Source organism: Leptonychotes weddellii, chromosome X, assembly GCF_054177405.1.
Source record: "Leptonychotes weddellii isolate Sample4059 chromosome X, ASM5417740v2, whole genome shotgun sequence".
NCBI classification, from domain to species: domain Eukaryota; kingdom Metazoa; phylum Chordata; class Mammalia; order Carnivora; family Phocidae; genus Leptonychotes; species Leptonychotes weddellii.
Window position 1 is genome coordinate 60486060 of NC_138385.1, and position 18777 is coordinate 60504836.

Here is an 18777-nt window from a genome sequence, read left to right on the forward strand (position 1 = left end):
TATTTTTTTTATTCTTATGTTAATCCCCATACATTACATCATTAGTTTTAGATGAAGTGTTCCATGATTCATTGTTTGTGCATAACACCCAGTGCTCCATGCAGAATGTGCCCTCCTCAATACCCACCACCAGGCTAACCCATCCTCCCACCCCCCTCCCCTCTAGAACCCTCAGTTTGTTTTTCAGAGTCCATCGTCTACAGATGAGGAAATTGAAAGGCACCTCCTTTCCTGTTAAGTAATATCCATGCTCACAGCTCATATTATTTGAACCTAAGTATCTCTGACATATAGGCCACTGGTATTGGAACATCTTCTTCCCATTTCCCACCCTCAGGGGCTATGACCTTCCTGGATTTGCCTGGGTAATTTTAGTGAAGACAGAGCAATCTACTATGCATACTTTTAGAAGACTGGTGGTGATAATAGTGAGAGTAAATGATTCTATGTCTCTAGCCTTTTTCAAAGCAGTCAATTTTTTTCAAAGATTTATATAGGTTAAGTACCTCCCCACATTACATCTTTCCCAACTCATCCCATAATAAGCAGTGTGGCCCTTTTGAAAGATGGGAAGGTCAAGCCTGAAAGCCTGAATGAGCAATACCTCCAATGAAAGATTTGTCCTTAAGACTTAATGTATGGGCATTTAATATGCACTAGCCAGTTAACACCCTTTAGGTTTCTCAAATACTTTAGACTAATTTTCAGAGAGGGACTCTTCATCTGTGTTATACATACCTAACTCACCCCTTATTCCAACATTTCCAGAAAAGTACCCTAAAAACTATCCTTTCTCTCTCTAATATCTTTAATCTCTCTTATTCAACTGGCTTTTTCCTCTCAGCATATAAATATGCTCCTGTAAAGCACATCTCTTTGACCTTGTGTCTTTTTTCATAAATGAATAAATTCATTCTACCATTTACTAAATTATTCAATAAACATTTCCTGAGTAGTCTATGTCTAGCATGGTACTAGGCAGTAGGCATACAACTGTGAATAGACGTAGTCTCTAAATTTAAAAAAGTTATAGTCCAGTTAGGAGAGCAGAAAAAAACAAATAATCATACAAATATAACAAACCATAATAAGTGCTCTGAAGAAAAGGTGCAAGGTATTATGAAGGCATATAATAGGAAGACCTGGTTTATTCTGGTTGTTTTTTGAACTGAGGTTTGAATTATAACTTAGAGTCAGCTGAGAGGAGGCAGTTCCAGACAGACAGAACTATATACGCAAAGGCCTTGAAGCACAAGAGAGAATGACCTCTTCTACATGTACCAGTATAAGTGGAGTGTTGTAGTATAGAGAGGGAAGGAGAGATATTAGGAGCCCCATCATGCAAGGTCGTATGGGACATTTTAAGAATTGGGGTCTGGGTTTATTTTAAAAGGAGTGGGAATAAACTGAGAGATTTTAAGCAGTAGGTTACATGATGAGATTTGCATTTTGAAAAAAACGTGTAGAGATCAGATTAGAGGGAATCAATAGGTAGGTAGAGATAGAAACCAATTAGTAGGCTATTGCTGTGGTCCATGAAAGAGATGATGCTTCTGCTTGAACTAGGGAGTAACAGTGTAGATTGGTAGAAATAAGCATATTTAAGGAATTTAGGGAGTAAATTTATATATGAGAATGGGAGAGATGGAGATAAACGAATGACTTCCATGTTTATGACCCATACAACGAAATGGTGGCCATATATTTACTGATTTGAGAAACAAGACAAAAACTAGATGTAGGGGAGATGACAAGTTGGGCTTTAGATATGTCAAATTTAGGTGTCTGAAGAAATCAGGGCAAGATATTAAGTGAGCAATTGCATATACGGGAATGAACTCAGAGAAGAATTCTGAGCTTGAGCAAAAAATTTGTGAATCATTGAAAATATATATGGTAATTGGGAGGTAGGAGCTTGGATGAGATTGCCTAATAAGAGAGATACTTCATGCCTTCCTATCCAAGCTTCAGTATATGAAGTAATCTACACGCAGTGTCTCTACTTTTTTTTTTTTTTTAGATTTTTAAAATTTATTTATTTGTCAGAGAGAGAGTGAGTGCGCGGACAAGCAGGGGGAGCAACAGGCAGAGGGAGAAGCAGGTTCCCTGCTGTGCAAGGAGCCCGATGCTTGACTTGATCCCAGGATCCTGGGATCATGACCTGAGCCAAAGGCAGACACTTAACCCACTGAGCCATCCAGGTGTCCCAGTGTCTCTACTTCTTAACCTCCCAGTTTGCTCGTTAACCCATTGCAGTCTCCCTCCCAACACCTCTGCTCCACTGCAGCTGCTCTTGCCAAGGTCACTAGTGACTCCCTCAGTGCTAAACACAATGTACAATTGTCAGTCTTTACTTGATTTCTTTGTAGCATTTGAAGCTGTTAATGAGCCCTCCTTGACACTTTCTCCTCTTTTGGATTCTAATATATCACTTGCTTTTTTGGCTTTCCTCGTACCTTTTTTGACCATTTTTAGCAGTCCCCTTTATGGACTTTCTACCTGATATTTTCCAGGATTCTCCTCTCTTTTTCCTATAATGGAAGGATGAAAAATTCAAATATCCACAGGGGCCAGGACACGAAAATGAATGAAGCAGACTACTTCCATATTAAAACATTGCATATTGAACCTGTATTTGCATAGTGATCCCTTTGTTTATATATAATCAGCAATAATATTTACTTCCACAAGTAACCATATGGGCCCAATATAGCCAGATCTTTCCATTTTTCAATAGAGGTAGAAAATATGGATCTTTTATGAAATATCTCAAATTTTTATATTCTGATAACTAATACAATTCCATGTCTTTTTTATACACTATTCTGGACAAATAATAAATGGAAGGCCCCGTGTAGCTGTTGGCTGAGTTGGCCATCTCTCCTTGAGCCGTGGTATCTGTTCTTGTGGTTTTAACCACTCACCTATGTTCATGGTTTTAACCACTCACCTAGGTTTATGATTTTCATATTTACTTCTCAGATCTAGAAGGGCATTCCATCCATCTGCCTGATAGACATCTCCCTTTGGCTATCCCAAAAGTCCCTCAGGCTTATTTCTATCCAGTCTCATAAACCAGATGACTTTCTCCCTCACCAGTATACCCATTCTGTCTTTAATGTCTTTTAAATAATTCTCCTCATTATTTCTTTCTATCCTTGATGCCACTATTTTTGTTTAGGCCTTTATTATCTCTCAACTGGACTACTACATAATAATAGTGGCAGGCAGTATAATAGTGATTAAGAACATAGACTCAGGACAGACTGCCTAGTTCTACCACTTACTGGCTGTGCATGGTCTTGGATGAATTATTTAACTTTTCTGAACTTCAGTTTCCCCATTTATAAAATGGATATAATAACAATATCTACCTTACAGGGTTGTCATGAGGATTAAATTAGTAAATATATGCAAATCACTTAGAACAGTGAAGCATTTACTATTATTATTATAAGTGAATTATTTTTTCTGAACTACCCACCACCTATCTTTTATCATCACACTGGTCCTTTTACATTGTAAATTTTGTATATGGCACTCTTCTCAACTAGACTACTAGTTCCTTGGAGGTTTGGGGTCTGTCTTACTCATCTTTGGAGCCCCAATATCTGGCACAATGTCAGGTACCTGTAGGTGCTCAGCCAATATTTTTTTACTAAATAAAGAAATCTATTGGGCCTCAATTTTCTCCTCCATTAAACTGGGATTTGAATAACTGCTCCATCTCACAGGATCATTGAAAGGATCAGATGGGAGGACAGATATGAAAGCACTTTGAAAACTAAGGAACTATCAAACTGCAAGGACTTTATAGCGGCATTCAGAGTGGGTCCACTTTGGAATTTTTCAGTACTGGTCTGTGACTCCTTTCACTTTTGGGAACTAATTAGAGACCCTGCAGGACTAATTGGCTTATACTTTTGCAGGTATTCTATTGAATTACCAGTAAGTAGCATTCCTCTGACAACGTTTCAGGTGAAGAGAGAAATGTATGTAGTCACACTAAGCTATAGGGATTAGAAACAAGCCTTGCTGCCCACAGAACTGAAAATCTGAGACCCGGCTATTCCCTCCCCAAAGGAACTTACAGTCTTCATTAATTTCAGGAATCTTTCTGAACCTGTCATGACCTATAGACTTCACAAAGAGCTGGTCTCGGCTGCCAGTAAGTATTTATGTTACTAGTTAATTGTGTTGTCTTGGCTTCTTAATAATGTTCATAGCAATAAACCTAGAAAAATGAGAGAAAGTGAGGGGAAAAAACAAAACATATACATAGATTTTTGTCCACTGCCAAATGAGAGTATTCTTGCTTGCTGTCTAACTCGAGTGTTATATTACTTTTCATAAATCAATGTAAGTTGAGTAGGTTGGAGACAACTGAGTAACATGAGGATGTGACAGGTGTGAGGGCTTTATTCACTGAATGTGCCTCTTCAGTCAGAACAAGAGCATTGGTTCACATAACTAGGGGGCACCAAAATGGTTCCATTATAGTTGCTGTTTTAGATTTTTTTCATAACTTTGCCTTTTCAAATGCTTTTCATTTGTGCTATGAATTATTACTCCTAATCTGTTAGTGCTAGAATCACATTTCCTAGATGATAAAACTGAGGGTGAAAGTGGAGCATTACATGGGAAATACGGCATATAGAATCACCCCAAAACGTGGCAGCTGAAGAAGTATTAAAAGTTTTGGCTGAGGCCACTATATGAGTATCCCTCCCTATCTCTACATGACCCTTCTCCTGCTCTGTGCTCTCTGTGGTGTGCAGGAAAAAGATTGAGAAGACTTGACCTCATAATGAATTTTTGTTGAGGCAAGAGACCTTTGATCTTTACTCTGAGCTCTCTCAGTGATTTTCACATAAACCCAGAGGTAGCAGTATACCTCCCAGCACCACAAAAAGATGGGTGGGCAAGGGTTTCCTGTGGAAGTTTACATGTGGAACTTTAGGAACAACCTGCTATACCTAGAACTCTGACTTCCTCAGAGATGGTCTTATATTCTCATCTTTCTTTTCTCTCTTCTTTTTTTTTATTTTTCTAGGCCTATTTCTTTGTTTTTATCTCTCTTTTTGTCTTATCTCTCTTTTGGTCTCTTTGTCTTTCTGTCTCTCTCTGTCTCAATGTCTTTTCTTCTTGATCTCTCTTTGCCTGTTTATCTCTCTGTCTCTTTTCATCTCTCAGTGTTTCTGATTGTGTGTGTGTGTGTGTGTGTGTGTGTGTGTGTGTGTGAGAGAGAGAGAGAGAGTTTGCTTGATCCAGTTGCCCAAAAGGCAAAACTATTTCTCTTTGTTCTCTCTTAGAGTCTGACAACCTGGATTACCGGCTGGGAGCTATTCACTCCCTGGTATATAAGCTACCCGAAAAGAACCGAGAGATGCTGGAACTTCTTATAAGACACTTGGTCAAGTAAGTAACTTCTGGGTTTTCAGGAAGAGTTTCTACTAGAGGACTGGCCCACAGGGTAGCATTGCAGAGAAACTGTCATCTCCTTAAGTCCCAGTCACCAACTGTTTCATCCTGGACAGGCTGAGTGCTCTATGAAGAAGGTGATTTTGCCTTGGCCCTTGTATATATCCTCCCAGAGTCATCATGCATCTCAGTTGAAGAGTAATACCTGATAAAATGGGCTGAACACAGGCTTTGCAGTCAGATAAACTTGGTTTTAAATCCCAGCTGTACCACTTACTTAGCTGTATAATCTCTTAGCCTGTTTAATCATCTGTAAAATGAGAATAGTATTGCCCACCACACAGGACTGTTCTGTGAGTGAACACATAGCACATAGGAGATTCTCAAGAAATGGGAGTTATTTTGAAGATTGTGGCCAACGTTTTGATTGGGTATGGCAGGCAGGAAAGACAGTATTATAGAGAGTAGGCTTTGTGATGAGCTCCAAGATGGTGCATTTAAGTGGCATGGGTGGTGCTTTCTGGCCAGAGGGTTCAATGTTGTGGATAAAGATGAATTTTCTTGACTTGTAAAAGGCCAGCCACTGGCTCTTAACGAAGCATTATGGTGCAGCAGAAAGCACTCTGACTGCAGGTCAGCAAATCTGGGTTCTGGTGTCAGTTCTGCTACTAGCTTTCTTGACAATCATGGGCAGGTCACTCTTGAGGCTTCTCCTGGTACATTAAAAAGTACAGAAATGAGACAACAAGCTTAGAAAAATTGCAATGCATTTTATATGTGTTTGTTTTTCAAAATAAAGCTATCATCGCACTCGCAAAAATGCAGTAATCATACGTTTTTAACCTCATTTGGAAAAGATCTCAAATACCTAAACTTGAAGCCCTTAGTGAAGGTGAGGCTCCAGGCTAAATGGCCCTCTTGGTCTCCCCCTGTGATAAATTCTGCATCTCTGGATCTCAGGTTTCCCTGTGACATAATGAGATATCACCAAGATTCAGTGCAGCTCTGACATTCTATGTTTTTCTTATACTTTTATAACAAATGAGCATTATAGACACTAATATAGATAAATAGGCAGAATTAACAAGAGGATGCCTTTTATATTTATTGCCAATATTTGTAATTTGGGCTAATCGAGGACATTAAGAGGCAGTTTCTTCCCAAAAAGTTGTTTGTGATAATCTCAATGAAAGTATAACAATCAGCACATAAATCCTTTGCATATTAATTTGAAGTTGCCCTGGGGGAAAGAGAAATTGGGTTCAAGTTCCACGTTACCACTGATTTTCTGTGTGAACTAAAGAAAGTCCCTCCCACTCTCTGGGCCTCCATTTATTCATCTATAATATGAGGGGACTGAACTAGCTAATCTGAAATAGTTATTCCTGCTCTGATTTTCTAAGATTCTTAGTATGTGACAGGAGCCAAGGACTGAGCTAATCCTGCTAGCAGTTAGTGAGAAGCACCTGCTTCCATCTACCCAAAGGCTGGCTACTGCCTTATTTCAAGAATCTTGGTCCTCAAAAAGCCTAGAACAAAAGGAGCAAAAGACACAAACACACAAGACACAGAAATAGATAAACAAATACTCTTAAATACATGAAAAACTGCTCATTTCCTCAAAGAAGAAAAATGCAAATTAAATCTGCACTGAGATACCATTTATTGGCAAAACCTAATGCATGACCACATTCTCTGTTGATGAGACTTTGGGGCAAATAAATACTCTACTACATTGCTGGCATTAATGCAATACAAAACTAGAGGAGGAGAATTTGACAAGATCTAACAAGTCTGCATATTCACTTACCCTGTGCCTAGAAATTCTACTTTTAGACATATACCCTGAAGACACACCTCCACAAGTACCAAACAACATATGCACAAGGTTAAACACTGCAGCACAATTTTTTAATACCAAAAGGTTGGAAATACAAAAGTATCCAACAATAGGGGACTAGTTGAGTAAATAATGGTATATTCAAACAATGTAGTATTATATAGTCAAAAAAGAATTAGGAAAATATCTACAAACTTTTTTTGTAGTGATTTCTAGAATGCATTACGAATTTCAGGGTGTATAACAGAGAACAACAGCAAAAATAAAAGCAAAAAACTCAAAAGTTAAAAACAAGGTATATGAGTATGCTACCCTTTTTATAAGAACAAAAGAGGGAAATAAGGATATATAAGAATATTAAACACATATTTTCTTACTTTTGTCAAATTAAGCACACAATAAGAAAATGAAAAACTAATGACTTGGGCGCCTGGGTGGCTCAGTTGTTAATCGTCTGCCTTCGGCTCAGGTCATGATCCCAGGGTCCTGGGATCGAGTCCCACATCGGGCTCCCTGCTCTGCGGGAAGCCTGCTTCTCCCTCTCCCACTCCCCCTGCTTGTGTTCCTGCTCTCGCTATGTCTCTCTCTGTCAAAAAAATAAATAAAATCTTTAAAAAAAAAACAAAAACAAAAAACTAATGACTCAAAAAGTTAAACCAAATGACCCAGCAGTTCTACTCTTAGGTATATAATAAAGAGAAATGAGAACATATGTTCATTCAAAAACATATACACAAATATCCACAGGACCATTATTCATAGTTGCCCAAAGGTGGAAACAACTCAAATGACCAGCAACCGATAAATAAAAAAATAAAATGTGGTATAAATACACAATGAATTATTATTCAGTGAAAAAAGAAATGAAGCCCTGGGGCACCTGGGTGGCTCAGTCGGTTAAGCATGTGCCTTCGGTTGAGGTCATAATCCCAGTGTCCTGGGATCCAGTCCCTCCTCTGGTTCCCTGTTCAGTGGGGAATCTGCTTCTCCCTCTCCCTCTACCCCTCTCCCCACTCATGCTCTCTCCCTGTGCTCCTCCTCTTGCTTATGCTTTCTCGCTAGTGCTGTCTCTCTCAAATAAATAAATAAAATCTTAAAAAAAAGAAATGAAGCACTGACACATGCTACAACAAGGATGAACTTTGAAAATATTATGCTAAGTAAAAGAAGCCAGACACAAAATACCACATATGACTCCATTTATATAAAATGTTCAGAACAGACAAATCTATAAAGACTGAAAGTAGATTAGTGGTTGCCTAGGGCTGGGATGTGGGGACATGGGAGGAAATGGGGAGTGATTACTATGGGGTTTCTTTTTGGAGTGGTGAAAATACCCTGAAATTAGATAGTGATGATGGTTACACAACTCTGTGAATATACTAAAACAATTGAAAAAACATTAAAAGGGTGAATTGTATTGTATGTGAAATGTATTTCAATAAAGCTGTTTTAAAAACAAACTAATAAGTATGGTAAAGGAAACCATCAACAAAACAAAAAGGGAACCTATCAAATGGAAGAAGATATTAATCTGATAAGAAGTTAATATCCAAAATACATAAATCATACAACCTAACACCAAAAATTCCCAAACCATCTGATTTAAAAATGGGTAAAAGATATGAATAGACATTTTTCCAATTTCCAAAGAATACATACAGATGGCTAACAGACACATGAAAAGATGCTCAACATCACTTAGTTTCAGGGAAATACAAATCAAAACCATAATCAGATATCACCTGCCAAATGTCTAGTATCAAAAAGACAAGAAATAACAAGTGTTGGTGAGGATGTGGAGAGAAAAGAACCCTCATGCATTGTCGGTAGGAATGTAAATTGGTGCAACCACTGTGGAAAACAGTATGGAGGTTCCTCAAAATATTAAAAACTAGAATTACCATATGATCCAGTAATTCCACTACTGGATTTACCCAAGCAATATGAAAACACTGACTCAGAAAGATATATACACCCCTATGTTTATTGCAGCATTATTTACAATATTATTTACAATAGCCAAGATAATGAAGCAACCCCAAGTGCCCATCCATAGATGAACGGATAAAGAAGATGTGATAATGGATATATAAAATATATATAATGGATGTGTGTATGTGTGAAATAAATCAGACAGAGAAAGACAAATACTATGGAACCTAAAAAAACAAACAAAAACAAATAAAACAGACTCTTAAATTCAGAGAACAAACTGGTGTTTGTCAGAGAGGAGGTGGGGGGAGATGGATGAAGGGGATTAAGAGGTACAAATATCCAAAAGACAAAAAAAAAAAACCTAATGAAAATGATTACTAAAGGGGGTAGTTGGTGAATAGGGTAGAAGGGATAAAGATGAGAGCCACATTCCTCTAAATCCACCTCCTTGTATGGTTTTGACTTTTGAACCATACTTATGTTTTATATATCCAAAAAGTAAAATTCAATCAAGGATATAAGCCCCGAGACTGAAGATAAAAAAGTAAATGAGGGACTCCTGGGTAACTAAGTCATTTAAGCCTCTGCCTTTGGTTCAGGTCATGATCTCCAGGTCCTGGGATAAAGCCCCGCATCGGGCTCCCTCCCTGCTCTGGGGGAGTCAGCTTCTCCCTCTCTTTCTGCCCCTCCCCCTGCTCATGTGCTCTCTCTCTCTCTCTCAAATAAATAAATATTTTAAAAAAGCAGATGAGTCTAAATGTTTATCAAATTGATAACATAGTCCCACAAAGGAAATAGCTATTGCAAATAATTTATAAACCCAGTCCTCTGACTCATCCTTAATGAGATAATATTTTAAAAACAGGAAAAGCTACAAAAAAGTAGTAAGCATCACCCAGTAGGTTTAGTAATAGTAATAATATTATAATTAAATTTGAAACTATTTTATATTTATATATCACAAGGATAAAGAAAAAAGTAAGTATATTAGTATTATCAGATGACAAGATTTATGTTGTAAGAAAAAGAGATAAGGATATAAAATGTAAGATATAAAGAAAAAAATCTATAATGGTAAAGTTGAATTTAGAAAGCCAATATGAACTCATGATTTATTTTTTTAAATATTTTTTTCTTTTTTTAAGATTTTATTTATTTTATTTGTCAGAGAGAGACAGCGAGAGAGGGAACACAAGCAGGGGGAGTGGGAGAGGGAGAAGCAGGCTCCCCACTGAGCAGGGAGCCTGATGTGGGGCTTGATCCCAGGACCCTGGGATCATGACCTGAGCCGAAGACAGACGCTTAACCAACTGAGCCACCCAGGTGCCCCTGAACTCATGATTTAAAAATGAAACAACAATGGATCTAGAGTGTATTATGCTAAGCTGAATAAGTCAGTCCGAGAAAAACAAATACTGTATGATTTCATTCATTTGTGGAATTTAAGAAACAAAACTGATGAACGTAGGGGAAGGGAAAGAAAAATAAATAAGGTAAAACTAGAGAGGGAGACAAACCATAAAAGACTCTTAAAACCCTCAAACTGAGGGTTGCTGGAGGGGAGGTAGGTGGGGGGATAGGGTAATTGGGTGATGGGCATTAAGGAGGGCACTTGATATAATGAGCACTGGGTGTTATATGCAACTGATGAATCACTAAATTCTACCCCGAAATTAATGATATGCTAACTAACTTGAATTTAAATAAAATAAAACCAAAAACAACCCCAACAAAACAACAAAACTTCTATTCATTGAACCAGTCTTGAAGTGATTCTACCCCCCAAAAGAAGCAATGAACATACATAATGCCAAGATCTTTGTTTCTAAATAACATTCACTTCTTAGAGAAATGGCTGATTACAGGTCTGAGGCAAGGAAAATACCAGGTGAACCTAGGATAAAGTGTACCTTTGTGAGCAAATAAGAGCTCAAGTACTAATACAGTCATGTCACGAGGACACAGGAACCTGCTTGAAAAGGCTGACACTGATTGCATTTGGAGTCAAGATAAACATCAAAACCAAAAATACTGTATTTGAGTATAACTCTTTGAATAAATAAAAATTTATGGGAGATAAGTAGAATAAGGAAAGCTCTTCCTTACAGAAGAATGCCAGCTAATAGATATGGGAGAAATAATAGAATTAGACAAACCAGTAGTTTATAACCTCAGTACCCTGTTTCAAGCCTGTATCAAAACCATTGGGTAAAAGATTGTTCAGAAACAAGATATTCACATAATTTCAATGTATCACCCACAGATTACTTACTAATTACAAATGAAAAAAATGTATCTTTACAATCAAGCTATCTGGCAAACACCACCATTAATTGATCAAACTTAGCATCACTAATAATAATACAAACTGGCCTTATGTGCCTCTTGATAGGATACAGAAAGAATTACACAATATAACTTAAATAATTTTGCCAAAAAGGTTTAACCTGAATCAAATTAAACCTTTCCAGTTTACAAAAAAATAGAGGGTATAGAAAAATACAGACTACTTGACATTCTATTAAGAAACTAGCTTGGACTTTTCCCTGGCCTGGGAAACAGAGGTAGGGGTACTGTTCTACATTAAGAGACTAAAGAAACATAAACAAATACAGTGCATGAACTCTGGATCTAGGTTTGAAAAAGCCCAACTATAAATTTTTTTTTTTTGCATGACATTTGAGAAAATCTGAATAGGGACCACTAACTGGATGATGTGGCACTGTAAATTTTCTTGGGTATGAAAATGTTTTGTGATTTTGTAGAACAGCATGCTTTTTCTTTTTTTTTTCCTTTTTAAATTTTTATTTAACTTCCAGACAGTTAACAAATACTGTAATCTTAGTTTCAGTGCTAGAACGTAGTGATTCATCACTTCCATACAATGACCAGTGCTCATCACAAGTGCCCTCCTTAATATCCATCCCCCACCCACCTCCCCTACAGTAACCCTCAGCTTGTTCTCTGTAGTTAAGAGTCTATTTCCTGATTTGCTTCTCTTTTTTCCCCCCTATGTTCATTTGTTTTGTTTCTTAAATTCCACATTTGAATGAAATCATACGGTATTTGTCTTTATCTGACTGATTTATTTCCCTTAGCATAACACAGTCTAGCTCTATCCACATTACAAATGGCAAGATTTCATTCCTTTTGATGGCTGAGTAATATTCCATTGTATTTATAGACCACATCTTTTTTTATCCATTCATCAGTCGATGGACATTTGGGCTCTTTCTATAATTTGGCCATTGTTCATAATGCTGCTATAAACATTGGGGTGCATGTATTCCTTCAGATCAATATTTTTTGTATCCTTTGAGTAAATACCTACTAATACAATTGCTGGGTTGTAGGGCAGTTCTATTTTTAATGTTTTGAGGAATGTCCATACTGTATTCCAGACTGGCTGGACCAGGTTGCATTCCCACCAACAGTGTAAGAGGTTCCCCTTTCTCTGCATCCTCACCAACACCTGTTGTTTCCTGTGCTGTTAATTTTAGCCATTCTGACAGGTGTGAGGTGATATCTCATTCTAGTTTAGATTTGTATTACCCTCATGCTGAGTGACGTTGAGCATCTTTTCGTGTGTCTGTTGGCCATCTGGTTATCTTCTTTGAAAAAATGTCCATTCATGTCTTCTGCCCATTTTTTTTTTAAAGATTTTATTTATTTATTTGAGAGAGAGAATGAGAGAGAGCACATGAGAGGGGGGAGGGTCAGAGGGAGAAGCAGACTCCCTGCTCAGCAGGGAGCCTGATGTGGGACTCGATCCCGGGACTCCAGGATCATGACCTGAGCCGAAGGCAGTCGCTTAACCGACTGAGCCACCCAGGTGCCCCTGCCCATTTTTTTTTTAACAATTATTTGTTTTTTGGGTGTTCAGTTTTATAAGATCTTTATAGATTTTGGATACTAACCCTTTATCAGATATGTCATTTGCTAATATTTTTTTCCCATTCTGAAGGTTGCCTTTTAGTTTTGTTGATTGTTTCCTTCACTGTGCAGAAGCTTTTTATCTTGATGAAGTCCAGTAGTTCGTTTTTGCTGTTTTCCCCTTGCCTCAGGAGACATATCTAGTAACAAGTTGCTATGGCCGATATCAAAGAGGTTGCTGCCTGTGTTCTCCTCTAGGATTTTGATGGTTTCCTGTCTCACATTTAGGTCTTTCATCCATTTTGAATTTACATTTGTCTATGGTATAAGAAAGTGGCCCAGTTTGTTTCCAACAAACTGAGGGTTCTAGAGGGGAGGGGTATGGGAGGATGGGTTAGCCTGGTGATGGGTATTAAAGAGGGCACGTTCTGCATGGAGCACTGGGTGTTATACGCAAACAATGAATCATGGAACACTACATCAAAAACTAATGATGTAATGTATGGGGATTAACATAACATAATAAAAATAAATAAATAAAGCTAAGTCCAAAAAAAAAGAAAAGAACATGTTTACTGATAATTGTGTTTCCTTAATAAAGAGTTTAAGATGGAAAAAAAAAAAGTGGTCCAGTTTCATTCTTTTGCATGTTGCTATCCACTGTTCCCAACACCATTTGTTGAAGAGACTGTCTTCCTTCTCTAAGATACTCTTTCCTGCTTTGTTGAAGACTGGTTGACAGTATAGTTAGGGGTCCATTTAACGATTCTCTGTTGTGTTCCACTGATTCATGTGTCTGTTTTTGTGCTAAAACCATACTGTCTTGATCACTTCAGCTTTTTAATATAACTTGAAGTCCAGAATTGTGATGCCTCCACCTGTGCTTTTCTTTTTCAAGCTTGCTTTGCTATTTGGGGTTTTTTGTGGTTCCATACAAATTTTAGGATTATCTCTTCTAGCTCTGTGGAAAATGCTGGAGATATTTGATAGGGATTGCATTAAATGTGTAGATTGCTTTGGGTAGCATAGACATTTTAACAGTATTTTGTTCTTCCAATCCATGAGCATGGGATGTTTTTCCATTCCTTTGTGTCATCTTCAGTTTCTTTCATAAATATTCTGTTCTTTTTGGAGTATGGATCTTTTACCACTTTGGTTAGGTTTATTCCTAGGTATCTTATGGTTTTTGGTATAATTTTAAATGGGATCAATTATTTGAGTTCTCTTTCTGCAGCTTCTTTAAAATTCTAGAGATTTCTGTACATTAATTTTGCATCCTGTGACTACTGAATTTGTGTTTCAGTTCTGGCAATTTTTTGGTGGAGTCTTTCAGGTTTTCTACAGAGTATCATGTCCTCAGTGAATATTGAAAGTTTCACTTCTTCACTGCTGATTTAGATGCCTTTTATTTCTTTTTTTTGTCTGATTGCTAATGCTAGGGCTTCCAGGACTATGTTAAATAACAGTAGTGAGATTGGATATCCCTGTCTTGTTCCTGACCATAGAGGAAAAGCTGTCAGTTTTTCCCCATTGAGGGTGATATTTGTGTGGGTCTTTCATATGTGACCTTATGATATTGAGATATGTTCCCTCTATTCCTACTTTGTTGAGGGTTTTATCAAGAATGGATGCTGTAACTTGTCAAATGCTTTTTCTGCTTCTATTGAGAGAATCATATGGTTCTTATTCTTTCTTTTATTAGTGTGTTCTGTCACATTGATTGATTTGCAAATATTGAACCACCCCTGAAGCCCAGGAATAAATCCCACTTGGTCCTGGTGAATAATCCTTTTAAGGTACTGTTGGAGTCAGTTAGCTACTATCTTCTAAGAGTTTTTGCATCAATGTTTATCAAGGATATTGGTCTGCAATTCTTTTTATGGCGTCTTTGGTTTTGGAATCAAGGTAATGCTGGCCTCGTAGAATGGGTTTGGAAGTTTTCCTTCCATTTCTGTTTTTTGGAACAGTGTGAGAAGAATAGGTATTTACTGTTTAAATGTTTGGTATAATTCTCCTGGGAGCTGTCTGGCCCTGGACTTTTATTTCTTGGGAAATTTTTGATTACTGATTCCATTTCATTGTGGGTTATCAGTCTGTTAAAGTTTTCTATTACTTCCTATTTCAGTTTTGGTGAAATATGTTTATATGTTTCTAGGAATTTATCCATTTCTTCCAGATAGCCCAATTTGTTGGCATATACTTTTTCATATTCTCTTATAGTTGTATTTCTTTGGTGTTGGTTGTGATCTCTCCTCTGTCATTCATGATTTTATTTATTTGGGTTCCTTCTCTTTTCTTTTTTTTATTTTACTTTTACTTTAAAATTTTTATTTAAATTCAATTAGCCAACATATATTGTATCATTAGTTTCAGATGTAGAGTTCAGTAATTAATCAGTTGCATATAATACCCAGTGCTCATCACATCAGGTGCCCTCCTTAATGCCTGTCACTTAGTTACCCCATCCCCCCACCCACCTTCCCTCCAGCACCCTTCAGTTTCTTTTTTTTTAAACCTCAGTTTCTTTTCCATAGTTATATCTAGGGGTTTGTCAATTTAAAAAAAAAATTATTTTATTTAAATTCAATTTAATTAACATATAGTATATTATTATTAGTTTCAGGGGTAGAATTGAGTGATTCATCAGTGTCATATAACACAGACACCTCATTACATCAACTGCCCTCCTTAATGCTGATCATCCAGTTACCCCATCCCCCTCACCCACCTCCCCTCCAGCAACCCTTAATTTGTTTCCTGTACTTAAGAGTCTCTTATGATTTGTCTCCCTCTCTATTTCATCCTATTTTATTTTTCCTTCCCTTCCCATAATTCATCTGTTTGTTTCTTAAATTCCACATATGAGTGAAATCATCTGATATTTGTCTTTCTCTGACTGACTTATTTCACTTAGCATAATACCCTCTAGTTCCATCCATATTGCTGCAAATGGCAACATTTCATTCTTTTTCATGGCTAAGTAATATTCCATTGTATATATATACCACTTCTTTAACCATTCATCTGTCGATGGACATTAGGACTCTTTCCATATTTTGACTATTGTGGACATTGGCGCTATAAACATTGGGGTGCATGTGCCCATTTGAATAACTATGTTTGTATCCTTTGGATACATACCTAGTAGTACAATTGCTGGGTTATAGGGTAGCTCTATTTTTAATTTTTGAGGAACCTCTATACTGTTTTCCTGAGTGGCTGTACCAGTTTATATTCCCACCAACAGTGTAAGGGGGTTCCCCTTTCTCTGCATCCTTGCCAACATCTGTTGTTTCCTGGGTTGTTATTTTAGGCATTTTGACTGGTGTGATTTGGTATCTCATTGTATTGATTTGTATTTCCCTGATACTGAGTGATGTTGAGCATTTTTTCATGTGTGTCTTGGCTATTTGTGTGTCTTCTTTGGAGAAATATGTTTTTGTCCTGCCCATTTCTTGACTGGATTTTTTGTTTTTTGGGTGTTGAGTTTGAAAAGTTCTTTATACATTTTGGATACTAGCCAATTTTCTGATAAGACATTTGCAAATAAAAAGAGAGTTTTATTTGAGCCCAAGTTAGGACAGCTGCCCAGGAAACATGGTCTTTACAAGGAAGAAAGTGCTCCAGAAAAATGAACATTTTTTACAGGATTATATACTTTTTTACATCTTGTAAAGGCTCAAAATATTATAGATTAGCACATAGGCAGGAATCACGAGTTTTATCATTCAGGAATGCAGGTGATGTGGGGTCTCTGAGCAAAAAAGGTCAAGAAAGAATTCTTGACATGTTTTCAGTGCAAAAAGGTGTTTTTATTAAAGCATGGAACAGGACCCATGGGCAAAATTGCTGCACTGTGACTGTGTGGAGAAATTGACTATATACTTTCAAGTTGAGGGGCAGAGATAAGGGAAGTCACTAAAGGGATTTCCATATGTTAAAGAAAACTTATAGGATCCTGGAGGTCTGGCTATTGTCAAGCTAAGGTTGCTTTTAGTCTCTAGCAAAACATCAACATTAAGGCAGCCATGAGTTCCTTGAGGAATGTCACACTCTGCATGTCTCACGTATTTCTCAATGGGCTGCAAATTGTAAGGAAATTTAATTGTATCTACATTTCTTTTGCCTTTCTTCTCATCATAGGGAGTGGGAATATTGACTGATTTCTCAAGGACATGATGGTTTTCCTTGAGGCTACTCATTCACAAAGCAGGTGTACAGCATGTTGAGCCATAAATCAGGCTTTTGATTTAAACAACGTTTATGTACAGTAATGCTAACTAAAAAAGAAACCTAAAATGGCTTCCCTTGTGTATCAGGCCTTGAGAGAGTTTTTCTCTCATCAGGATATATACCCAGAAGTGGGATTCCTGGATCATAAGGTAGTTCTATTTTATAGACATTTTAGTTTATGACCTCTGAGCTAAACCATCTAATCAAAATTATTTTTCTAAACCAGAGGCTTTTTACAGCCTCCCTCTGATAGCCATTTTTTGTTTTAAATTTTGATGTTCCAGAAGTTGTACCCATTGTCGTGAGTCCACGTGGACTAGAGAATTTAAGATTTGTTTGCCATCAAGTCATATCACAAACTCCTACCTAATTCACTACTCACAATGCTCTTATTTTTGGTTTTATTTCTCTTAATAACCCACAGTTTGGGGTGTGACTTATGCCTCTTAATGATAATGTATAATAAAAAGAGAGATGTCAAATGCAAAGAAATGTCCCCCTAAAATAGGTCACCTTCCAAATCTCATAAGAAGGCCAAGAAGAAAAAGAATGTCCTAAACGGGATACCAGGAACCTCCCTTAGAAAAATAGAAGGTGGCTTTAGCTTAAAGAAAGCCCCACAAGGGTTTTGATTTCTTAACAGGAATTAGATAAGCAAGCAGTGGGATGCAATAGGATGACTGTTAGACTTGTGGCCCAACAAATATGGGTTTGAATCCTTGTCATGTATTCACAAACTGTGTGGCCTTGATTAAGTGCTTTACCTTCTGTGAACCTAGGTTTCAGAGATAAAACACTCTGCCTATTTTGGAGTTGGGAGTATTAAGTGAGCTCTGGCACCTTCACCAGAAGTCCATTCCTTTCAAAGTTCACAGAAGGAGATAAGCATTCACAGGTGTTGGAGGCTGTTGTCTCACGAGTGTCCTTGCCTTGCTACTAGTGGTTTAGCCACTTGGTGGTGGTATGGAGTTGCTTTTCCGTTTTAACATCTCAAAAAAATTGTCATTAAATAATAAGGGTTAATTGTCAAAATATTTAAACTGTTAAAAGGGAGCCATCACCAGCCCAGCAATAATAAATGCCTGTGAATGGTTGCTGTTCATTATCATGTGAATGGCACCCAACCTTTCTCAGGGGCTTAACAGACTTCATCAGGATTTGTCTAAGGATTCTGTCTCTGTCAGTTACCCAGTTAGTAAAAAGAGCCTGCCTGTTGATAGGGTCAGTCTCTCAGGGGCCTTTACCTAGGAGGGTTTTGAAAATTAGTGTTTGAGGTGGGTGGTCTCACTGCCTCACCTCCCCACCCCCCCAGCCAAACTAACCAAACAGCTGCCCATATTTTATTTGCTTTCTCCAGTACTATTTGAAAGAGCAGTAGAGGCACTTAGTTCCGTTCAAAATAATTAATTGGTACCTGCTTTGTACGAGTCACACACACTTGAAAGTTGTTTACCACCTAGTAAGGGAGGCAG

General features: G+C 37.5%; 1 protein-coding gene across 3 annotated transcripts in view; it reads left to right on the forward strand.

The window, feature by feature from the left end:
- The window catches only part of OPHN1 (oligophrenin 1), a 362794-nt gene that overhangs the window by 332042 nt on the left and 11975 nt on the right, over nt 1-18777 (forward strand). For all 3 annotated transcript variants that reach the window (XM_081808748.1, XM_081808749.1, XM_081808750.1), the window contains exons 16-17: nt 4110-4168; nt 5313-5418. In XM_081808748.1, coding sequence (XP_081664874.1) covers nt 4110-4168; nt 5313-5418 — 165 coding nt within the window. The remainder of the gene's footprint in view (nt 1-4109; nt 4169-5312; nt 5419-18777) is intronic.